The 26,269-nt window shown below is 42.4% G+C and overlaps 1 protein-coding gene across 1 annotated transcript in view; it reads right to left on the bottom strand.

Annotated features, from left to right (window-relative positions):
• Positions 1-924: 924 nt before the first annotated feature.
• Positions 925-26,269, bottom strand: part of LOC145398006 (U3 small nucleolar RNA-interacting protein 2-like) — a 116,739-nt gene continuing 91,394 nt past the window's right edge. The window contains exons 7-8 of the mRNA XM_080270975.1: positions 12,481-12,617; positions 925-1,151 (exon numbers count right to left, since the gene is read on the bottom strand). Coding sequence (XP_080127101.1) covers positions 925-1,151; positions 12,481-12,617 — 364 coding nt within the window. The remainder of the gene's footprint in view (positions 1,152-12,480; positions 12,618-26,269) is intronic.

Below are 26,269 nucleotides of genomic sequence, written 5' to 3'. Positions count from 1 at the left end.
GGCACGGAATGAAACTGAAGAAACCAAGCAGCTTGAAGGATATCAAGAAATATAGTTTTCCTGATAGATGTATAAACCTGTGCAAAGAGATCGTCCAGTCTAAAAACTTAAACGAGTTTAAAGCTAAATCTGACTTATTGAGAAACAGAGACAGGACCCCATGAGCGTAGCTCATTTCCTGTATATCACAATTAGGTAAAAACACACACACACACACACACACACACACACACACACACACACACACACACACACACACACACAAACACACACACACACATACAAAATGTCCAAGTCTTTGGCACGAACAACACTGAAGAATTTCAACTCTTCAGAAGGTCATTCTCGGGGTAAATAAGAAGGGTATGGGGTTAACTACAATAAAATCACAAAGATTTCTCAAATTCTGAAAGAGTTGATGGACATTGTTTTTAACCATTAAAAGATGAAAAGCCACTAAAAAAAATGTATCTGGAATGTAACAAGATATAATTTTGTATGTTTTGAAAAAACCTGGAATTAGCTCAGAAAAAAAAAAAAATATTAGACTCTAATCTGAAGAATTAACAAACAACAGATAGTGAAATGAGCAGAATTTTATGCAAAATTGTGGAGTATCAAAAATTTTATACAGAACTGAGTAGTGGCAGATACAGATTTCCAACACTACAATGAAATACAAATTTGAAAGGAATAAAGAGATGAAGAGGCATAAAGCAGGAGATGAAGATGGTTTTACCATGTATCTCATTAATCCTTTCACTTGTTCATCACTCATCAAACTTTCTGGTAACTGCCATTTCCTAATCCTTATTATTTTATAACATTTCCTGCAACACTCAGCAGAAATGTTTCACTTATGAAAAATTCAAATAAGAATCTTGAAAACTTTTATTTTATACAAAAATACATTATAACAACAGCTTATTTCTTTTCAAGAGGTATAACAACAACAGCATTTCTTGCCTCAGGCTGCCTGTACCACCTGCCCAGCTTGTGTTCCTGCCCTACACCTGCAACCAGGTGACTTCCACTTGCTGTGAAGGCTAGAGCATTGACAACACCTGGCACTGGCACTGAAAATAGTGGTGTGATTGATCGATACCCTTTAGTGTCGACACACCACAGTCGCACATGTCCATCCATTGAACCTGCAGTGAACAGAATGGTCAATTAAACTGGGGCACACTATAATATTGGACACAGTGTAAGTTAGCCTGAAGTGAGTGTACAGTGACATGGAAAAAGTGTATACCATTAACCCCTTGCATCCAGGTGAGTTTATCATTTCATTCCTACTATCAACAAATGATTTTCTTCACTGTAGGCCAGGCCTCTAGCACTGAAGAGGTTAGCGATTACTATTTACTTTCTCTATTTAAAAAAAAAAAAGTCTCTCCTAACCTAATTACAAATGTCTTGAGATCCATCCATCCATCCATCATCCAATCCTACATTGCCCCATGAGGAGTATAGGAGCCCAGGGCTAGGCAGTTGGTCCCGACATTTAAGATGAGAGTGAGATAGCAACAATAAAATGAAAATGTCACTCTACTGACGGGATAAAACAAGACCCTAACACATATGAGGAAGACTTTCGCATAAGCAACAGCTATATGCACTTTTTTTTTTTTTTTTTTAACATGGAACAAAGGAATGTGCCTGCTCTATCACCCACCACTAGCAATGCAAATAGCATCTTGGCAACTAGAGTTTTTTTTTTTTTTTTTTTTTTTTAATGCGAGGAAGAAGGAACCAAAGGCCATGAGCCTGCAGTAACAGTTCCCTCCAAGAGAAAAACAAAATACAATATAGAGCCAAATTCAAGATCCGATCATTTTGAGATGCCACGACACACTGCGTTTGAAAGACTGGAGATCATAGGCAGCAGGAAATACAGACAGAGGGAGACAGTTCCAGAGCTGACCTGTTGCATAAATGAAAGACTGGGAGTAACGGTTAACTCTTGCATTAGAGAGCTGGACAGAAAAAGGATGAGAGTTTGCTGCCAGACGGGTGCTACGCGCCCGTCGTAGAGGTGGAGGAATGCAAGCAGACAGTTCAGAGGAGCAGTGACCATTAAAGAAGCGATAGAAAAGAGATAAAGATGCAACAGTGCGGCGAAGAGACAGAGGTTGAAGGGAGTCAGTAAGAGGAGGAGAGTTAATGAGATGAAAAGCCTTTGACTCCACCCTATTGAGAAGAGCTGTATGTGGGGAGCCTCCCCACACATGAGAGTTGTACTCCACACAGGGGCAGATAAAACCCCTGTATAGAGTCAACAATTGTGCAGGAGTAAAGAAAGAGCGAAGTCGGCTTAGCACACCCAATCTCGTGGAAGCAGATTTTACAAGAGATGTAATATGATCTTTCCAAGATAAGTCCCGAGTAAATGAAACCCCAAGCATGTTCAAGGATGATGCAGGATTAAGCTGAATATTATTAAACATTAGTGGGTATACCTGTGGAAGATTTTGTCAGGTTGATAGGTGTAAGAACTGAGTCTTAGATGCATTAAAGACAACCATATTATTTTTACCCCAGTCAGAGATACGAGCCAAGTCAGACATTAGGTGTGCCATAGCCTCATCCCTTGTTTCTTGAAGTAACTGTTGAGATGGGCGTTGCGGGAACCGAATGGCAAGGTGAAGGGTGGAGTCATCAGCGTATGAGTGGACAGGGTTAGATGTACAGCTTAGAAGATCACTGATGAATAAAAGGAAGAGAGTTGGTGATAAGACAGAGCCCTGAGGAACACCACTGTTGATAGATCTAGGAGAAGAAAGATGGCCGTCTACAACAGCGGTTATAGAAGGACCAGAAAGGAAGCTAGCGATGAAGGCACAGATAGAAGGATAGAAACCGTAGGAGGGCAGTTTGGAAATTAAAGATTTATGCCAGACTCGATCGAAAGCCTTTGAGATGTCAAGTGCAATGGCAAAGCTTTCGCCAAAGTCCCGAAAGGAGGATGATCAGGAGTCTGAAAGGTAGGTGAGAAGATCGCCAGTGGAGCGTCCCTGACGGAACCCATACTGACGATCGGAAAGAAGGTTGTGATAGGAAAGATGCCTTAAAATTTTTCTATTAAGAATTGACTCGAAAACTTTTGAAATACAGGACGTTAAAGCAATTGGACGATAGTTGGAGGGTTGGGAGTGGTCACCCTTCTTTGGGACTGGCTGAATGAGAGCAAACTTCCAGCAAGAAGGAAAGGTACAAGTTGACAGACAAAGGCGAAAGAGTTTGCCTAGGCAGGGTGTAAGCACAGAAGCACAGTTCTTGAGAACAACAGGAGGGACCCCATCAGGCCCATATGCCTTGTTAGTACTGAGGCCAGTGATGGCAGAAAATACATCAACTGAAGAAATTTTAATGTCAGCCATGAAGAAGTCAGAGGGGGGAAGTGATGGAGGAACAGCACCGGAATCATCTAAGGTAGAATTGGAGGAGAAAGTCTGTGCGAAGAGATCTGCTTTATCAGTAGAAGAAATAGCTACAGAACCATCAGAGTAGAAAAGAGGAGGGAAGGATGATGAGGTAAAGTTGTTAGAAAGATTTTTGGCAAGGTGCCAGAAGGAGCGGGAAGAATTCGAGCTGGAGAGTTGAGAGCATTTAGTATGGATGAAATTATTTTTAGTAGAGCGAAGAACAGACTTAGCACGATTCCGGGCAGAAACGTAAAGATGATGTGATTCAGGGGTGGGTTGGCTCCGGTACCTTTTGTAGGCCCTCTCCTTGTTGCGGAAAGCATTAGAACAACCGTGATTAAACCAAGGCTTTCTTGCGTTAGTCAAAGGATATGAGAAAGGAATGTATGCTTCCATGCCCGAGAGAATAACCTCCGTAATGCGCAAGGCACACTCAGATGGCTCACGGCCATGGAAGCAATAATCATTCCAGGGAAAATCAAAGAAGTACTGCCTGAGGGCCTCCCAGTCCGCGGCTTCAAAATGCCACAGACGACGTTTCCCTGGAGGGTCCACAGGCCGTACCGGAGTGATAGGACAGGTTAAGGTAATAAGGTTGTGATCGGAGGATCCCACTATGCCCTGTCCCTTTAACATAAGGAAATGGAAGTATTCTTAACAAGGGTCATAAGTATTAGTCAAATTATACAACTATTTAAAATTTAAAGAAAGTGAATATGGAGAGAAGAAAAAATGAAATACTGACTGTACTGTGGCACAGAAAGGACACTTGTCACATAAATTTAATCATCACCATCATTCTGACCTCTTTTTTTCCCACTGAAGTGTGGGATTAGGTAGGCTCCAGAAAGCAAGACTGAGTGTGAACTAGCAAACATCATGCCTAGTGATACGGGCCACACACTCATTCCTCACCATTGAAGCACCCAAATTTTGGCTCACAGGCACAACCATCTACACATACTTTTTTGGTATGGTACTGTATTTTTCTTTACAGATGCGTTACCTGCCATACAGTCAATCCATAAACTATTACAAAGATACTACGTAATATCGATGAATGAGATGGTGTAATACATGTGAGTGTGCTATATAAGGGCAAGGAAGAGTATGATAACAGATATATGAAAGGAACAATTGCTTCTGGGTATGTCAGCTTTACAACATTAAGTTTCCCTTCCTAGTTCTTTGATTACTTTCTCCTGGATCCTACAAAGACCAATGTAATAGGGAAACTAGGATATGATGACGAAATGAAAATAATAATTTTACAGTTTCATATCAATTCAGTAAGCGAAGTACAGTAATGGGATACTGGTTTAATGGGAAAGGGATATTGCAACCCCTACATTAATATATTGTATGTGTCAATATGGGAAGTTATGCAGGTCTCTTCCTGTGTGTGTGTGTGTGTGTGTGTGTGTGTGTGTGTGTGTGTGTGTGTGTGTGTGTGTGTGTGTGTGTGTGTGTGTGTGTGTGTGTGTGTGTGTGTGTGTGTGTGTGTGTGTGTGTGTGTGTGTGTGTGTGTGTGTGTGTGTGTGTGTGTGTGTGTGTGTGTGTGTGTGTGTGTGTGTGTGTGTGTGTGTGTGTGTGTGTGTGTGTGTGTGTGTGTGTGTGTGTGTGTGTGTGTGTGTGTGTGTGTGTGTGTGTGTGTGTGTGTGTGTGTGTGTGTGTGTGTGTGTGTGTGTGTGTGTGTGTGTGTGTGTGTGTGTGTGTGTGTGTGTGTGTGTGTGTGTGTGTGTGTGTGTGTGTGTGTGTGTGTGTGTGTGTGTGTGTGTGTGTGTGTGTGTGTGTGTGTGTGTGTGTGTGTGTGTGTGTGTGTGTGTGTGTGTGTGTGTGTGTGTGTGTGTGTGTGTGTGTGTGTGTGTGTGTGTGTGTGTGTGTGTGTGTGTGTGTGTGTGTGTGTGTGTGTGTGTGTGTGTGTGTGTGTGTGTGTGTGTGTGTGTGTGTGTGTGTGTGTGTGTGTGTGTGTGTGTGTGTGTGTGTGTGTGTGTGTGTGTGTGTGTGTGTGTGTGTGTGTGTGTGTGTGTGTGTGTGTGTGTGTGTGTGTGTGTGTGTGTGTGACTCTGGGCATAGGCTTCAAAGCCTGCTCTCAAGACCCAGTAGTCCTCCTACATACCATACACCTCTCTATATGTCACCACTTCGGTGCTAACACCCACCATCCATATTGAATACATGCTAAGGCTGTCTCATACAGGACTGGTGTATTAGTATTAGTGGGGGTACTTTTATGACATGTCGGCAGGTCATCTGGTAGATCAGGAAAGTCTGCTTTTAATGAAATTCCTTAAACTGTTCCCTGCCCCAGCCGGGGATTCGAACCTGGGTCCATCAGGACTGCAGGCCGCCTCTTTAACATCTACCTATAGCCAGATGCCTTAATAAATCCCATAAGGAGTGGCCATGAACATATCTCCCTGTCAACCTGTCCACTGACATTAGATTGGTCTTCCTCCACCTCACACCACCCTCTTTCCATCCCATCCCTCCATTTATTCCTCAGTCCCCCTTTCAACTCATTTACAAACAATCTTCCAGTCAGTCTCTTGTTCTCCATCCTCTCCATATGGCTAAACCATCTTACAATATTCTTTCAATCACATCCACATAAATTATCTCAGAGTATTCTTTCAATCACCTCCTCATCAATATCACAGAACCCCATCACTTCACTGTTTATCTGTCTCTCCATGTAACTCAACAAATACCTCTCAAATAATTCATTTCTACTGCTCTCATTCTTGATTTGTGTCCTTTCAACAAAGTCCAAGCTTCATTTTTATACGTTTGAGTAGGGATCACAATACTGTCATACAGCATTTTTTTTTTTTTTTTTTAATTCTTCCCCATTCCTTATTACTGCCTTCGGTGAACCAGCATCATTTCTCTCCTGCTGTACCTCTCCCTTTCATGGACTTCATCCTCTAAAATTCCATCCATACTATCACATTACTTAAATACTTGAAGGCACTCACATTCTCCATCTCTCGACCTTCCAGCCTCACCACACAGTGACTTTTTTTTTTTTTTTTTTTTTTTTTTTTTTTTTTTTTACGTGTCCGACTCTGGGAAAAGACAGCAGGGCCTATTTCTTGGGGGCAGTGACCTGTCCCAAGGCCCAGTAGTCCTCCTACACCTCCACATGTCACCACTTCGGCGCTAACACCCACCATCCATACTGAATACATGCTAGGGCTGTCTCATACAGGACTGGTGTATTGGTATTAGCGGAGGTATTTTTACGACATGTCGGCGGATCATCTGGTAGATCAGGAAAGTCTGCCTTATAGGAAAGTCAAATCCTTAAACTGTTCCCTGCTCCAGCCGGGATTCGATCCTGGATCCATTAGGACTGCAGGCCGCCTCTCTACCAATTCAGCCACTGCCTCCCCTCTCAAAGATCATAACTTTACTCTTAACTGCATCCACTTTTAGATTTTGTTTCTTACATACACTCCGAAAGTCATTCATCAAGTCTTGCAACTTCCATTCATATTAACAATGTAGTATCATCAGCAAACCATAGTACAAGAAGTTTCCAAACCCTACCCTCTCTCACTAAGGACACTCGAACATTCATTGCACTACCATGTACTGTATCTCTTTTGTAAGGCCACCCACATATACTATATGCTGAACAACCAAGGAAACGAGAGTAATTTCCACAAAGTATTCAACACAGCGAGGTACAAACTGGTAACTATACTGCACCTGGTTTGCTGAATTTGATGAAACTTCAAAGAAGTTGTCACTATTATATATCATATTATCTACTGTATCTATCTATCTATCTATCTATCCATGGTGCTGAAGAGGTATCTTCATACGGTGGCACTAATACATTATAATTGGACAGCTCTGCTAGCTGGTTATATATATGTTCCTCAAATCTCTCCCTATTCCCTGAACGATGGATGGTGGACTACAGGAGAGCAGCTTCAGTCTGCAGGTCACCAGGTTGATGTTCAGATAAGCCTTGGACCACAGCAATATCTATCCACCATTCTAACCTTTACTGCCTAGTCAGGAATGCTGAAGTCTAGGGTTTAGCTACTCTGCCCAGACATTTAAGATAAGAGTAAAAAGTTGTTCATATGTGAGGCATCATGTAAAGAAAACATACTTAAGTCCTTTTGGGCCACATCCATTTTAGAGCACTTTAATGCACTACACCACCAGATATCTATTTGCTGGTTATATGGTTATAACCCAATGTAGTACACACTTGTCACTCTGTAGAATCACACAAAGGTGGCACTACAGTGAGCAGACTGTGGGTGTCCCCATCTATCACAGACTACACACATGGACAAAAATAAATTGCTGATGTATAATCAAAGTTGCAAAAATCATCCTTCATGGACCTGTGAGCAGGATGGCAAATGTCAGGCATTTCAAGGCAGTGAGGGACAACAGCAGTAATGCATAAAAAGAAAATCTGAAAGGTTCAGGGATGAAAAAAGGGGCATATGTTACAAAAACCTAAACACAAATAAGAAACTTATAATTATGGGTTAAGGCATTCCAACTGCGATGTGGCTCATTAGGGCACTCCAACTGTGATGTGGCTCATTACAGTTTACATATGAAGAGTGGTTCAGGTTTAATGCTTACATGAGTCACTCAAAGCAAATGAATTGCCCTTAATGCCATAAATGTCTGGATTAAGTACCTTAGCTCTTGGCCTCCATGCTCATTGTTAGGTGATAATGGTTAGGATGATAAATATAAACTTCAAATGAATATGACATACTGGAGTGGTTTATAATTAACTGTATGTTTCTGAAGGTCTTGGGCATATATGAGGCCCCTAATAACATAATGTACCAAACGCCACATGTTGAAAACGGAGAAAAACGCAGTTAAAGTTGCGTAACTTTCAAAATGCCATAACTTTGGAACTAGTGAATATTTTTTAGTGCTTTTATTTTTATATTTTAGCTTGAAGAGTTCCTGAGCTTCTTACTAATGTTTTGTGCCCACATCTCTGGCCTCCTCGGTCTTTTTCTGTTATGAGAAGGACGAGCAGCTAATTGCTCACTACTAGAGTCACTCATGTTCTCGAGACAATGACAAAAAACACTAAAACAGCTCTGAAAATAGCCAGTTAATCCAGGCAGTGTTCTAGGCCAGCTGGTAAACAAAAAACTGCGTCACGTAGATTCCCAGATCACAGTTGCCAATGTCTTGCTGAGCTCTCTTCCTTTCCCATTTTCTGTACATTATGGCTAACTTACCCTTAAAATCATGCAGTTTTATGTTAAAATATTCCATTATGTTAGAATAATGGTACAATAATTAATAACGCTATAAAAAAAATGCATGACTGTGAGCATAAAGAAAAGCTAGTGTCTGGTAACACCAAACAGCAAGTTGCTGGGAGGCACTTGGTACATTCTGTGACCAGGATGAAGTCTTGTCGACCCACTGAGGTGAAGCGGGCAGTGAGACCATGTTACAGAAGGGGAATTTGGACCCTAATGCCAGTTGCTTTCTGTACCTCGTGGTTGCTTTCCAGATCATAGAGGGTTTGGGCTACATAGTGGTATACTTAACTCGGTTTCACTTGCAGTGGTGCTTGGTACACTGTTATTAGGGACTTCATATGTAAATTTATTTTTCACCACATACTGTACTGATGGCCACTGGTGTGCCACCAAGTAGTATGCACAAGTTTTTTAATGGCACAATGTCCAGACTATAACCGACCCATACTTCGGGCTTTAAGTTTGCATTCCAGTCTTCTTGTATGCAAGTCAACTGCTAGCTAAAGCTAACAGATCCAGCATAACTCACAAACAGATTGTAGTTGTGTAGAAAAGATCAGTACCATTTATATACTGTTTATATATATATATATATATATATATATATATATATATAGAGAGAGAGAGAGAGAGAGAGAGAGAGAGTAATCCCTCCACTATCTGATGTAATAGAGCCAAAGGCATGTCCGGAAAGTGGGTCCGTCCGGATAGTGGGCCCCTGCCTCCTGGACTGGTATTCATGGACTCTAACCCAGCCTAACTTTGAAAGCCACCTAAATAACTCCCTACTGGACATGCATAGCACCTATTCAAGACCCAATTCACACCAATAATGGACATAAAGCTTGAAAAAAATTAAATGGAACCAGAGAATGAGGAACTAGAAGTGAATATGGAAAATATTTAGCAGTGTACAGGGTACTTACAGCATGCCTGTGGCCGCCTCCTCTAAGGTTCTAGAAGTAGTGAAAATGCTCTTGAAGCATGTACAGTAATCCAGTGTTGTGCTACACTTAATTCTTTGCACTGTGAATTACAATTGTTTAACACTGCACATTCTGTTCTTAATTGCGCCACACCAGTTTCAACCGCCACTTTGCATTCCGCAGTTAACCCTTTGCACTCTAAATTCTAATTTCTTAACACTGCCCAACACTGTAAATTCCCATGTGGTCTAGTGGTGAGGTATTGCAGTTCATTCACCGTTTATTTACAAAAACGAGTACGTGCGATATCCATTGCAATGAACATCTACTCTTGACAGTGGTTAGGCGGGAACTGGGGATGGGGAAGGAAGGAAGGGGTGATGGGGCTGTGCATAAACAACAGCTGTTCGGTGCCACGCTCCAATTTCAAATTATAGGTGGGAAAAAATTTGGCTTTTTTGGAGATTTTTTTCTTTTCCTGGCAATTTTTGGGTTTCGAAAGTCCAGGCCAACAATGTCCGGTAAGTGGGGAGTCCGGATTGTGGGCGTCCAGATAGTACAGGGAGTACTGTATATATATATATATATACAGCAATCCCTGTACTATCCAGACGCCCACTATCTGGACTTCCCAATTACAGACATTGTGAGCCTGGACCTTCAGAACCAAAAAATGGCCCCCCCCCCCAAAAAAAAAAATCCCCCCAAAATCAGAATTTTTTCCCACCTGTAATTTGAAACTGGCACGCAGCGCTGAACAGCTGTGTTTTTGCACAGCCCCTTCACCCCTTCCTTCCTCCCCTCCCCAGTTAACGCCTAACCACCATCATGAGTAGATGCTCATCGCAATGGATGCCGCACATGCTCGTTTTTGTGAATAAACAATAAGCAAACTGCAATACCTCACCATTAGACCACATGGGAATTTAGAGTGTTAAGAAATTAAAAGTTAGAGTGCAAAGGAATAAGTGTGGAGTGCAAAGTGGCGGTTGAAACTGGCATGGCACAATTAAGAACAGAATATGCAGTGTTATACAATTATAACTCACAGTGCAAAGAATCAAGTGTGTACGTGCTTCAAGAGCATTTTCGCTACTGCCAAAGCCTTAGAGGAGGCAGCCACAGACGTGCTGTAAGTACCCTGTACACTGCTAAATATTTTCCATACTCATTTCTAATTCCTCATTCTCTGGTTCCTTTTCATTTATTTCATGCTTTATGTCCACTATTGGTGTAAATAGGGTCTTAAATAGGGGCTATGTATGTCCGGTAGGGAGTTTTTTAGATGGCTTTCAAAGTTAGGCTAGGTTAGGGTCCATAAGTACAAGACCAGGAGGCAGGGGCCCACTATCCAGGCAGACCCATTTTCCAGACTTGCCTTTGGCTCTATTACATCGGATAGTGGAGGGATTACTGTATATATATATATATATATATATATAGTATATACATATATATATAGTTTATATATATATATATATATATATATATATATATATATATAGTATTAACATATATATACAGTATATATAAAAATATATATATATATATATATATATATATATATATATATATATATATACAGTATATTAGCGCACTTTGTAAATGTGGTTGAGTCCTCTGCATGGGAATGTTCTGCAAGGTCACCCACCACATTTGGCCTCATACCATAATTAATGTAACTTAACTAACCCACAAACTGCAGGAAAGGAATAATCTGATGCACACCACGATGCACAGAGCACAAATACTCTATGTACATGGAAATGATGCCACATTTTGTCTTAAGAAAGTATAGGCATGGCACAGCTAGGTTTATGTGGAATAGAACCAAAACCAAGTGCACTAAACAGCTAATTACTTCCAAACAGTTGACAGAAACAGTTGGAAAAAAAGATATTTAAGAAGTGCAGTAAGATATGTAAGGTTGTGAGGTCTCAGCTTGGACTCTTGACTTTATGTACAGTCACTCAGAAGAAAGCTCACCAAGTGACTGTACAGTATTTGTTGCTTAATGTACCCTGCCTATGCATGATGAGTGTGTAACTACTGTACTGACCAAGCTTGTAGCCACACTTCACTCTCAGGGTACCTTCCTGGGTTGATGCTTGCCACCCATCTACTATCTACATTTTAATCAAAATTTTTTCTCGTGGGTGTTGACAGAGGGAGGTGGGAGGAGATGAATGGGGACGTGGAGGATAAGGGGAGGGGGGAAGGTGGGAGGAGGGGGGATATGGGGAGGGGGAAAGGTGGGAGGAGGGGGGATACAGTGGAGGAAGAAGGGGGAATGCAGACAGGGTAGGGGTGGGAGATGGAGGACAGTGTAGACAGGGTAGGGGTGGGAGATGGAGGGGAGTGCAGACAGGGTAGGGGTGGGAGATGGAGGAGAGTGTAGACAGGGTAGGGGTGGGAGAAGGAGGGGAAGTGCAGACAGGGTAGGGGTGGGAGATGGAGGGGAAGTGCAGACAGGGAAGGGGTGGGAGATGGAGGGGGAGTGCAGACAGGGTAGGGGTGGGAGATGCAGACAGGGTAGGGGTGCAATATGGAGGGGTAGTGCAGACAGGGTAGGGGTGCAATATGGAGGGGTAGTGCAGACAGGGTAGGGGTGGGAGACAGAGGGGGAGTGCAGACAGGGTTGGGGTGGGAGATGGAGGGGGAGTGGGGAGTGAGGGTATGAGACAGTTGGGATGTCAATAGAAGGGGGTGGGTTCACTGGAAGGTTAGGGAGAGGTGGTGTATTCTGGAACGTCAGTCACAGTCCTCCACAGTGTGTTCTGCATCGTAAGTCATAGTTTATGGATTACTGCCCAGGGAGGTTGAGCATCTCTTGTGCTTATCAGTAAGGTATAGTACCTGAGGCGATGAGGTCTGTGTTGATCAGGGTAGCAATAGCAGTGAGCCAATTAGGTTGGCCATTGTCTTGGAATCCATGAGCTTCCTTCACCACACAGTGTGGACGCTTCTTCAAGGTTGTCCACAATGCCAAGGAACTGCTGGGGGCAAGTCAAAGGAAGTTATGTCATCAAATACATACTACAAGCAGAGCTGGATTAGTCATAAGTAAATAAGGTTATTACTCATATGGAATGGTAGGAACTAGACTGATGTTCTTTTTTTTTTTATACCTCTCCCCACCTATGGTGGGTGAGGCATTCTGTGATTGGTTTGTCTGTCCATGCATGTGTGCATAGGCCCATGAATGCATAACACTCTTGTGGGCATGATATCTCCTGAATCCATCAACAGATTTCCACCAAACTTTTGACAAAAATGCAGTATGAGGAGATCAGCTAGGTCAAGGGGTCAAAAGTCAATGTTATATGGAGTCAACTTAGTTTATCCTTGTGGGCAAGATATCTCTTGAACCCCTCAATGGATTTTGACCAAACTTTTGTCAGTCATACAATATGACCAGACGATGAATTGATTAGGTCAGCAAGGTCCAGGGGTCAAAGGTCATGGTCATCTGACAGTTGATCCTTCTGGGTGTGACATCTCCTGAACCCCTTGATGGATTTCAACCAAACTTTTGTCAGCGATACAGTATGAAGAGATCATAAACAGATTAGGTCAGCAAAGGTCAAGGGTGTCAAAGGTCAAGGTCATTCAACTCAGTTTATCCTTGTGGGCACAATATCTCCTGAACCCCTCAACTGATTCTGACCAAACTTTTGTCAGTGATAAAGTATGAAAGGGACAATGAACTGATTAGATCAGCAAGGTCAAGGTCATATGGGTGTGGGTGCAATATCTCCTGAAACCCTTGATGGATTTCAACCAAACATATGTCAGTCATACAGTACGACAGGATGATGAACTGACAAGGTCAGCAAGATCAAGGCATCAGAGGTGAAGGTCACATGGGTGTGGGCGCAACATTTCCTAAACTCCTCAATGGATTTTGATACAAAATGATGGGACAATGAACAGATTCATTCAGCAATGTCAAGGTCATATGGGTGTGGGCATGGTATCTCCTGAATACACTGCGGATTCTGACCTAACTTTTGTCAGCGATACAATATGAAGGGACAATGTGCTGATTAGGTCAGCAGGGTCAAAGGGTACAAGGTCAAGGTCACATGGGATTGAAATAGTTTATCTTTAGTCTCATTTCAAACCACAACGAACCCTGCCACGGAGGTTGTTGGGTGAGTCTATGTGCAAGACTTCGGGGGGGCATAACAAGTGATGCTTTGCACTGACAGTTTGAGGCCTGAGTTATCAGTATTTCACTGATGATGACAATGACGGTGACAAAAATGACAACAAAATTGATGGTGATGATGATAAATAAAAATGATGATACTAGTAAAATAACAACAGCATGATGAAAAGTAAGGAAGTACTGAATAAGCACATCTTTGTACTATGCTTTTAAAAATCATCTGTTTTGTATAAATTATGTCTTACTCACTCTTATTCCACATACTTGATGGGAATGACAAGAGTCTCCAGGGTGCCCTGTCCTTAAACATCTCTTTTACTCTCTCATACATTCTCACTCTAATACTCTCAGCTGTGAAACCTGGGCAGTGACTGACACAACGTTCTAGGTGGCAAGCTGTAGAAATAGCCTTTATCAAAACAGTAAATGAGAAATTAAAGAGCACTGTACAAGGATGATATAAGTGATGGGTGGAACAACTGAATGGATAAATAAAATGTTATTAATATATACACACAATGACTGCACAACAACAGAGTAACAAAGAGAAACTGTGAAACATTCTCCCTCTCTCTCTGCAGATTACTAATTAATCATTTGAGCACCACACCAGTAACAGTCACTTGTCATCATCGCAGCACTAAAACCTTAAGGATCACAAAAGTGGTGCGATAGTGCCAACTGCTTCCAATAAAGCTCATATGTCATTATTTCACACTAATAACACATATTACAGAACTAGTGTGGCATTACCACAGTAGATTTTTTTTTTCTTTTTTTTTAGTAGGTGCTAATGGAAGTGGGGTGAACATTCAGTCACCAATTCTCCATTCATATACATGCTAACTGCAGTACATCTGGGTAGCCAAAAGAATTTCATATAATAGTTCTAATAACACTGTACTTAATAATGATTACAAGAAACTAAGTATGCATCACTCTCTTATACCCAGCATTTCTCACTCTGGGTGGAGAGCTTTTAGTAAACCAAGTATTATCATCAAGAGTAAAACGAGTCTGTCTCTAAGACTTATGTTAGTGTCATCATCTTAACATTTTTTTCACTAAAGATGACATGAAACGACCTATTACCGAAAAAGAAAAGCATAAAAATCACAAGAAATAAAGTGGTGACTTGTAAAAATGGATCAAACACCTACAGTACTGTAAACTGGGGTGAATTTGGACTCGGGGCGAATTCAGATATTATTGCAATAAAAAGTTATTTAAATTAATTTATAATTAATGAAAAAACATATTAGAAATCTGTTTGCTCCCAACTGTTTATAATTCTTTACTGTACTTTCGTGTATAAAGATATTTAATATACAAGGTGACACATACCAAATATATACTAAAAACCAAAGATATGTAAAAAGAATAAAATTTGTAACATTGGCAAACTTTCTTTGGCAGAAATGTTAATGAATGGATGCAGGAAAATCTTTGGTGCCCGGATGTACTTTCATGCGTAGTGTGAAAGTGCAAAGTAAGTAATTGACATTATCTTCTCAATTAATCTCTTAACTGGGCATTTAATGAAATTTTTAAAATTTTAATGCAAATTGGAGCCAGTTAGGACAAGGGGTGAATTCGGACAGGGGGAGTATGAACGAAAAAATAACACTTTTTGCAACGTACAATTGCTTATAATTTGCCAGATGTGGATATTGTGTGTAATTGGGTTCATATGTATCATTTACAGGTATACTCTTGAGCTTTTATGGTACTACCTGTTTAAGTAAGGTCACCCACTGACTCGAACATTTAAGAAAAGAACTGGTGGAGATCAGGGTCCTTATCGTAGTGAAAATGGCAAGCAAAAAATTGGTAAAGCCAAATAATCATGTTAAATATCATCTTTAACTAATTTTCCATTAGTCTTCCAAAAACGAAATTATTAGTCAAGAAATGATTGTTAAGTATATACAGTAGGCTCGCACAGTGCGCGAAAGATTGGGCAGTCCACGACCTCGTGCACTGGGAATTCGTGTACTGGGAATACATAATCTTATGGGAATAATTACATATGGGCGGTACCCCCTCATACCTGGACATTTTTTGGCCCTCAGAGACATAATAAAGGTCATATTTTTCAGACATTGTACAGTACTAAAGCTATAGCTACAATAACAAAAATATGGGTAGTCACCTTAACAACAGTAGACAACAGGCCTGATGACCTTAAATAACAGGGGTTCCGAGGCGCGGCAACACTTACAGCGCCACACTCTCCACCGCACCAACACTTCCCTCCACAGACTCCTCCTGAGCACCTTCCCCAGGAGCATCAAAGTCACTCACTTCGGCCATAAACCCTTCAGTGTCCAATGCTGACACTTCTGACATTGCATCCTCTTCATCCTCAACAGGAACAGGAGCAGACGATGTCGCTGGTTCCGCAATTTCACCAACTTGAGCCCACTGTGTGTAGCTTGTTATAAGCGTCTGTCTTCTGTTTATTTCTTCCCTGCGCATCAACATGATGACAAGTGATGCGCTGTGTGAGGGGTGGTCGCGCACTAATAGAAAATGGCATTTTTGAGCCACTCCTTGCCTCTGCCTCGCGTTCTGTGCGGTAAACTCGCGCATTCAAGGGTTTTTGGTTATGATTTTTGGTCACTCGCGCACAATGCGAATCGCGCACTGTGATGACGCGCACTGTGCGAACCTACTGTACAGTACTAAGGTTTGTAGCTAGATTTATATTATGTACATGTGTTCTAATATGTTTTATTTAACCCCTTAAACGCGGATCGTCGCGTCTGCGACGCTCGGCGAAAAGGACATAACGGCGGATCGTCGCGTTTGCGATTCTAGTAAATTTTGAATAACCGCGGGCAAGCAGGCTCCAGCTGGTATTGTCTATCAGTACCACCACCCTCTAGCTACAACTATCATACTTTACCTTTGTACTACTGACCTCAGTTGTTGCCAAATATCGCGTTTTCCCCCCGTCCCCCCCCCCCCACGGCCCGGCCAGCCTGGCTGTGATACATGGCAGCGCTCTGAGTGCTCAGAACTGTAAATCTGCACTCTCCTCTCACAAGCAGTTTATGATACTAGGAAACGCTTGTTTCCCCAGTTGTAACACTAGCTTTTTTTCTCACGGTTTGCCCCTGTTTAGCGTCAGTTTACTGCAGGCTTTCAAAGTGACACCATGGCGAGTTCTAGCTCTTCCCAGTCAGTGCAAGCGGCCGACAGGAACGAGAATAAAGTGGCGGGCGTAAGGCAGAATAAAAAGCGCGCCGTGGTGATCTTTAGGGAAGTAATATGATTGAAAATAATGTAGTATACATGTTTTTAGCGGTGAAAATGGAAATGTTTGTTGAGTGACGGGAAGACCGCCGCCACAGTGCATGTCGGCCGTTCGCTCCATTGATTTTAGCCTTATTTTCAGTGCTTATTGTACAAATACGGATTCCTAACTACCTTTACGTTGTAGTATAAAGTTTACTGTGACAGAATGAGGCTGTGGTAGAGGGGAAACCGGGTTGCTGGAGGTGTGAAAGTGAAGATTTGGTTACCCAACTTTGCAAGTCTCCACAAGTCCTTGGGTAGTCCACGAAGGCTCAACACCTGTCTCTGGAGAAAGCTGAATGTAAGTACTATCTGCCATACCAAGTACAGTATAATGTTCTAGGGTTAATCTCTGATTTTTGGCGAATATTTTCCTACAGGTACTCAGACCGCAATACAACCCCGCCACTCGGGGGGGGAACGACTGTACACGGCCGCGTTTAAGGGGTTAAACCAAGGAAAAAATAAAATTGCTGTTGTGTTCATATCTCATTATAGTCATTAGCTTATTTTGTCAGGGAGTGGCATTATTTTTGTACAGGAAGAACATTTTTTTAAAAGCCCCAGAACGTCCGAAATTGCCCCACATAAACGTCCGAAATTGCCCCACATACGGCCGAGACTAAACTGGAAACCCAGGGTAGCCATATGCATTCATTTTCTATTTATGTATGAATTTATAGAGTGTGTCCGAATTCACCAAAGTCTGAGTACAAATTTGGACACCCATTACTATATTTGCTATAATTATATATGAAACATTTTAAATTTTTTACTGCTATGATTCAATACCCTAGTGGACCAGCTCAACATACAGTACTTAAGATCTTGGACTGAATTAAAAACTAGATTACATGGCACAAAAAAACGAAAAAATCGTCCGAATTCACCTCAGTTTACGGTATATGCTTATTATCCAAGCCTTAAAATTTTGGATCTACTGTACTTTACAATTATTCATTTTAAATACACTTCAAAAAATCTGGTGGACATAATCTTTTCGTTTACTTAACCCCTTAACGGCGCGCATGTCGGGAGTGTGCCCTGCGCGTCCCGCAGGGATTATCGAGCTCCAACTAACTTTTTAAAAATATTTGCCAAAAATCAGTTATTAGTCCTAGAATATTATAATTATATAAGCATATGGCACATACCTTCAGCTTTCTCCTGGGATGTTTGTTGAGCCTTCGTCTACTACCGTAGGACTTGTGGAGACTTCTGAAGTTGGGTAACAAAGTCTCCACTTTACACTTCCCGATACCCCGTAATATGGCCACCACTGCCTGATGTTATAACTACAAACACTATTCTATGAATTCAAATAGTTTGGAATCCATATTCAAAAAAAAAAAAAAAAAAAAAAAAAAAGCACTGAGAAAGCAACGTAAATTACGAGCGCATACGAGTTTTCCACCCATGCTCATTCCCCGATGGTATTCTGAGGCGGAGCTGTCATTTGTTATTCATAAACACACTCACACTTTATATTCCTAGTACTTTATTACACTTATTCATATATACAATATTTATCCATAAGTTTCTTTCAATACTTGTAGTTTATTTTCACTCTAGGCATTCACTTCCTCGTTCAGTAAACTAGTGTAGAGAGCAAAGTTTTCACTTTCACTTTCATTACTCCAAGTATTTATACACGCTAGAGCATAGCTTTCACTTTCATTACTTCAAGTATTTATACATGTTAAAGCAAAGCTTTCACTTTCACTTTCATTATTCCAAGTATTTATACTCGTATTTTTATATTACTAACTATTTACATTTCTATTTACATTCTCTATTTTATTTACATTATTTACATTTCTATTTTATTTACACTACGTTATGCACTGTCACTTGCAGTAACTTATAAAACATTCTGAGAGTAGGAACGTGGAATGTGAGAGGAGTGAATGATGAAGTGAAAGAGAGAGAGATTGTCCAGGTGCTTGAGGATGCAAAAGTGGATATATGTGGATTGACTGAAACTAAATGGAAAGGTGAAAGGATGAGAGAATGGGAATACGGTGTAGGTATATGTGCAGGAGTCAGTGAGAATGAGAGGGCAAGAGAGGGAGTATGTCTGATGATAAGCAAGAAGTGGAAGGAGAATATAAGAGAGTATGGAACAGTGGGTGCAAGGATTGTATGGGTGAGGATGAAAGTAGGTATACAAGCATGGGCGACTGTATGTGTGTATGCTCCAACAGAGGATCGAGTGGCAAGAGTGAAAGATGAGTTTTGGGTGAGAGTAGAAGCATGTATGGACAAGTTTGAGAGGAGCGAGAGAGTGCTGTTGATTGGAGACATGAATGGCAAAGTCGGGAATGTACGAGTGGATGGAGTGGTTGGTCAGTGGGGTGTGCCAGCGGAAGTAGATGGGAATGGTAGTGCTTTGGTGGACATCTGTGCTGGTAAGGGGTTGGCAATAGCCAACACCTACTTTCATCATAAGATGATCCACCGGTATACATGGAGAGTAATGAGGAGGATGGATGGTGAACTTGTTGAACGAAAGGCAATGATAGACTACGTGTGTGTGGATGAGCGAATGAGAAGACAAGTGTTGGATGCAAGGGTGTGGAGAGGGTGGGGGAATGGAGTCTCAGACCATCACTTAGTGATGGTCAAGGTAGAGCTGCAAAGAAAGTGGTTGAGGAGGTGAAGGGGAAGACAGGAGGAAGCAGCTCCTGTGAGAAGAGTGGTGAAATTGCAAGATAGTGAGAAGAGGACAGAGTATAAGAGCATAGTGGAAGAAAGATTGGGAAGGTATGAGCTAGAGCAGATGGAAGGGGTGGAAGACGTATGTAAGATATTCACGGAAGAGATAAGCGCAGCGTGTGAGGCGGTTTGTGGAGTCAGGAGGAGATGCAAGGGTGTGCAAGGGACAGCATGGTGGAATGATGAGGTGAAACGAGCTGTGGAACAAAAGAAGAAGGCATATGGTGAATGGCTGGCGAGTAGAGGTAGGGGAGAAGATGAGAGAGAGAAGAGAGAGGTATATGTGAGCAGGAGAAGGGAGGTTAAGAGACTGGTGAAGGAGAGTAAGAAGAAAGTGGATGAAGAGTTTGGGAGGAATCTGAGTGTGAAATGGAGGGAGAGTAAGAAATTGTTTTGGAAGGAGGTAAAGAAAGTAAGGCAGTGTGAAAGGGGAAATAGTAGGGGAGTGAAAGATAAGAATAATAGATTGTTGGTGGAGAAGGGAGAGAAATTGAGGAGATGGAAGGAGCACTTTGAGGATTTGTTAAATGTAGAGAGTGAGAGCAGTGTGAGTATAAGTGGTTGGGGAATGGCTGGGAGAAGAAGAGATGAGAGGAGGGAGGAAGAGATCAGTAGGTCGGAAGTAGTGGAAGCGATGAAGAAGATTAAGCTGGGAAAGGCCCCAGGAATTGATGGAGTGTGTGGTGAAATGCTTAGGTATGGGGGTGAGATTGTTGTGGAGTGGATATGGAAGTTGTGTAGATTGGCTTGGGAAGAGGGAAGGGTTCCAGAGGACTGGAAATCAGGTATAATTGTTCCTCTGTACAAAGGAAAAGGGGAGAGAGAAGTATGTGGTAACCATAGGGGTATTTGCCTTCTTAGTGTGACTGGTAAAATATATGGTAGAATACTCATTGATAGGGTTAGGCATATGACAGAGGAGCTAGTTGGAGAAGAACAAGGGGGATTTAGGAAGGGAAAAGGGTGTGTAGATCAGATATTTGTTCTAAGATGTTTAGTGGAGAAGTATCTAGAGAAGGGAAGGAAAGTGTACGCTGCCTTCATGGACTTGGAGAAAGCTTATGACAGAATAGATAGGAAAGGTATGTGGAAGGTATTAAGAATATATGGAGTGGAGGGGAAATTGTTGAGTGCTGTGAAGAGTATGTACGAGGGAGCTAGGGCTACGGTGCGAGTGGATGGTGAGCTGAGTGAGTTCTTTGATCTCAATGTGGGACTGAAACAGGGGTGTGTAATGTCTCCATGGCTATTTAATATATATATGGATGGGGTCGTAAAGGAGGTACAAGGTAGGGCAGTGGATGTGGGGGTGGCCCTAATGAATGAGGGTGAGATTTGGAAGCTTCCAGTGTTGCTGTTTGCTGATGATACAGTATTGTTGAGTGAAGATGAATGGGAGTTGCAAGGTTTGGTGAATGAATTTGGGACAGTGTGTAGGAGGAGGAAGCTGAAAGTTAATGTAAACAAAAGTAAAGTTATGGTGTTTGAGAGGAATGAAGTCACAGAGTGTGCAGTGAGGTTGGATGGTGAGGATATGGAGAATGTGAGTGCATTCAAGTACTTGGGTAGTGTGATGAGTAAGGATGGAACTTTGGGGGATGAAGTACGTGAAAGGGTACAGCAGGGAAGGAAGGTTGTTGGCACACTGAAAGCAGTGATGAGAAATAGGGAGGTGAGTATGGAAGTTAAGAAGTCACTGCATGATGGTATTGTGATCCCTACCCTGACGTATGGAAGCGAGGCGTGGACCTTGCAAGAGGGGAACAAGTCAAGAGTGAGAGCAGTGGAAATGAGTTACTTGAGAGGAGCATGTGGAGTGACATGGAGGGACAGGTTGACGAATGAAGAAGTGAAGGAACGTTGTGGGGTAGATGTGGATGTGGTTGAAAAGATTAGGAGAAATACACTGAGGTGGTTTGGACATGTGGAGAGGATGGAGAATGAAAGACTGACTAAGAGGGTGTATGTAGGTGAGGTGGAGGGAGGGAGAGGGAGGGGTAGACCGAGGATGAGGTGGAGGGATGGAGGTGGAGGGATGGAGTTGAGAGGTATATGAGGGAGGGGGGGGGTGAGTTGGGGGGAGGGGAGTCAAATGGTGGGTGACAGAGTGACTTGGAGGCGTTTTGTCTGCGGCCACCCTTTGCGGGATTAGGGCGTCGGGCTATAGATAGATAGATAGACTATTCAGTTATATTTACATTGTTTGTTTTCACTTGCTATTTACACATTATTTACATTTCCACTTGAACTGTTTTGAGTCAAAAAAAAGCTCATAGTCACTGTCCATCATTATCATTGATAAATCAGCCAGTTCACGTTCCACAGCAGAGTCACTTAGCCCTTTACCCCTTCCCACATGAAGTTTAGTAGAGGTAGAGGTCACAGAGCCCTTTGCCAGGAGCTATGGACAGGCGCGAATCGGATGTGGTTTCACCTTGAAAGACGACAATAAACTGAATGATGTGGCCTAGGGACAGGGAAGGGTTGACAATGTCAGCATGGTGACAGCTGCTAGTTTATATGCTATGAAATGATTGGCAGGAAATCTAGACAATACTGTACATAATAAATTAGGTGGTTCCAGGTGAATGTAAATATCAATTAGGCTTCTCCCTTCCTTTCTTATATATATATTTTTGTTACGAGAATAGGTCATACGGCATACTTCAAGGGTAAATAAACAGGGAAAATTAGCGAACGAGTGCACGTGGGATGTTGCCAGGTGATAATTATCCCATTCCAGACACATGGCAGTATCAATTACCTTTTCTCTTTCTTTTATATATTATTATGTACAGGAATAGGGCATAGGGCACATTTCAATGGATAAAATGAGTGGAAAAATCCGTCCAGACTTTGTGTAGCACAGTTGCAGCTGGGCAGGCGGAAGTAGAGGGTAATGGAGGGGAGGTAAGGAGGGGAGTCAAGGACAGGGGGAAAAATGGCTAAATTGTCAACAGTGGATGGGAGTGCAGATGACATTACCAGAACTGAGTATAGCTGGACACTACCAGTACTGACAGATGATACAAGCCACCACTTGAAAGCCCAGGCGAATTCAAAATAACACAGAATCACAAAAGTGACGCCCTGCGGTATGGTCCTTTGCTCTCGAGCGTCACGAAAGTGATGCCCCACGGTTAAGGGGTTAAAATGTTAAGTTGAAAAGCAGTATAACCCTGTGTCCAAACTGTTCTAGAATGTTAACTTATGAATTCCCTGACAGCAATGGAAATGGCAGTCTAGTGTAAGGAATTACACTGAAGGGGAGAAAGTGAGTTTGGATGAGGGAACTGGCAAAAGTTGAAGACACATTCATTCATCAATCATTCACCATCTAAGGGGCTAGGCAAGTTGGTCCTGACATTTAAGATGCATGTAACCAACCTCACTCATCCCTGAGTGGCATTACGTGGGCAATAAACCCTAACCATCCCTTGGATGTAAACCTACACAGGCTCAATCCAACTGGATTGATCTACCATAAGACCCGCCAACATATCGCAAAAGTACCCCTGCTAATACCAATATACAAGTCCTGTATGAGACAGCCCTAGTGTGTATTCAATACGGAGGGTGGGTGTTAGCGCCAAAATGGTGACGTGGAGGTGTATGGTATGCAAGAGGACAATTGGGCCTTGGAAGCAGGCTGTGAAGCCTATGCCCAGTGTCAGACACATAATAAAAAAATAATAATACCGGTAATTAATTAATTAAAACAAATAAAACAAAAAAAAGGCCTGGGAGTAGCACCCCAACCGGCTGCCCTATCAATGGGTGCATAATGGCAGGGCAGTTACAGCATCAAGGAGCACTTGGAGGGTGTTCCTGCAGCTGTCCTGGCACAGTGTCCTGAGTCCACTGCCACAGCCACTGGCCACGGCTGGTGAGCTATGGGTCCCTGGTCCCATGCCCGGAATTGAGACTATGCAGATAGGCAAGGCATTTGTTCTGCCTCCTCCTTCATTTACCCAACTTATGGCAAAAATAAAAAGCAAAAGCAATAAAAGCAAGCATGCAGAAATAAAATCACCAAAGGAGCTCAAAGTAGCATCATGAAATGTGGGTAGTTTGAAGGGCTGAGTGGGTGAAGTGGTAGTGACTGTGAGTGGGAGATGGGTGGATATCTACTGCCGACAGGAAGTCAGGTTCAAGGGTGAGCCATCTAGGATGACTGCTGAGAAGAACTGTGGGTATAAACTATTTTGGCTCAGAAGTGTATTCAAATATGGTGGTGTGAGTGTGCTGGTTAAGGAGAAATGGGTGGAATGTGTCATGAATGTAATGAAAGTATACGAAATGCTTACAGCACTGGAAATATTGCTTGGTAAACTCAAGATTTCAGTTATATTGACATATGCTAGACATGCTGGCTTGAATGAAGAAAAAGACAGATTCAGAGACGACTTGATATGTGTGGTTGGTGGCACAGGGGATGATGAGATTGCAGTTTTGAGTGGGGATTTAAACAGTCATGTGTTTGAAGCTGCACAAAGATATGAAGGAGTACTTAGGGGATGCACATATGGTATGAGGAACAGGTACTCAAATTTGGGAAGGCAACGAACATGATTATGTGTAACATACATTTTAAAGAGAGAGAGAGAGAGAGAGTAAGTCTGGGGGTAACAGTAGCCAATATGTCTAGTTCCTGGTCAGCAGGGTTAACCAGAAGTTGGCAAAGGACGTTAAAACTTATAGGGAGTGAAAAGTGAGTGCAGCGACACAAAATTACCAACATGTGGCATGGTACTGATGGAAAGGATGGTGAAGAAGAGGACCTATGCATCCACGAGGAAAATATGGAAGCTGAAAAACCATGCACTAATGGATGCATTCTATATTCACATGAGTAGAGTGGTGGCTGAACAGGGAACCGTTAACAGAAATGTTAATGAGCAGTACAAAGTTCTCAACAACACCCTCTTGAGAACTACTGATACAGTGTGTGGATGGATGAGGGGCCCTCTAAGACATACGGTAACATGGTAGCATGATGATGTAGAAGCCACAGTTAAGGTGAAAAGAACAGTTTTCCAGGTATAGAAAAGAGATGATAAGAGAGAGGAATACTTGACTGCCAATCGTACGGCTAGAATGGGGGTAGACAAGGTAAAATCTGCATCTGAGATACTTTTACTGGATAACCTAAATAGTGGAGAAAGAAATATGGTATTACAGGTGGGAAATCAGATGACATGGGAAAACAGGGACATCAGAGGTAAGCAATGTGTGAAGAATGATGAAGGCAAGGGAGTGGTAGACAGTGAGGGTATTAATCCCCACCGCACTCATTGCCTCATATGAGGTGATATGCAGGCCACCCCTGGCCACACTGATTGCCTCGTATGAGGCGATGGGTCTACATGCCATAATTTCAAGAATGAGGAAGCGTCAATGGTTTCCATGGGAACACTGAGTCTCCCTCGACACCATCAGAGCAGTTGCCAAACTCTGACACACCACAGTTGCCAAATATTGCATACTTAGTAATTCAGTTCTCGTTTGTAGCCCAGCAATGGTGGACTCATGCCCGACTCGTCTCGTGACTTATCGCTGCCCTCACACCCACCTAAGAAGCGTAAATTACAAAAAGACAAGGGTGATGCGGAGTTCAAGATCAGCAACACTTGATCTGATGACAAAAAAAAATAAAAAAAATAAAAAAATAATAATCCCAAAACAATGACTCAGGAAAGATAACCAGGCTGATATGAATTACTGCAGTGGGCGTTAAAGACAGCTGCTGAAAGAGGAGTTTGCATGGAACAGGGAAGGTTTAGAATCGGCAGATCAAGCATCTGGCCCTTGGCCTGTAATTGGTACTGCGACTGTGAGCAAAGCATTAACCCCCACCGCGCTAATTCTTATCAACCCAATTACCTTCCCAGAGTCATCTTTGTGGACTTTTTATTTTAATGTTAAGTTGATTTTTGCCCTCAGATCAAGTGTTTCTGAGTTCAAACTCTTCATCATCATTGTCTTTTTGTAATTTACGCCGCTTGGGTGGGTGTGAGAGCAGCGATAATCGCCAGGACCGTGGGAGGTAGACAGGCATGAATCCGCCATTACTGGGCTACAAACGAGAACTGAATTGCTGAATATGGGGTGTTTGGCAACTGCAGTGTGGCAGGGTTTGGTAACTGCTCTGATGGCATCAAGGGAGACTCAATGTTCTCATGGAAACCACTGATGCTTCCCCGTGCATGAAATTATGGCACGGAGACCCATCGCCTCGTATGAGGTGATCAGCATGGCCAGGAGTGGTCTGCATATCTGAATTACTTAATATGCAGTATTTGGCAACTGCTGTGACAGGGCTTGGCAAGAGCTCTGATGGTGTAGAGGAAGACTCAACACTCCCGTGGAAACCACTGATCCTTCCTCGTGCGTGAAATTATTGTGTCAAGATCAGTGCAGCCAGGGGCAGCCTGCATATCGCCTCATATGAGGCGATGA

Source organism: Coenobita brevimanus, chromosome 5, assembly GCF_032717465.1.
Source record: "Coenobita brevimanus isolate Jiangsu-jjx chromosome 5, ASM3271746v2, whole genome shotgun sequence".
Classification (NCBI taxonomy): Eukaryota; Metazoa; Arthropoda; class Malacostraca; order Decapoda; family Coenobitidae; genus Coenobita; species Coenobita brevimanus.
Note: the sequence above shows the minus strand (reverse complement) of the source record. Positions and strands in the feature narration are given on the sequence as shown.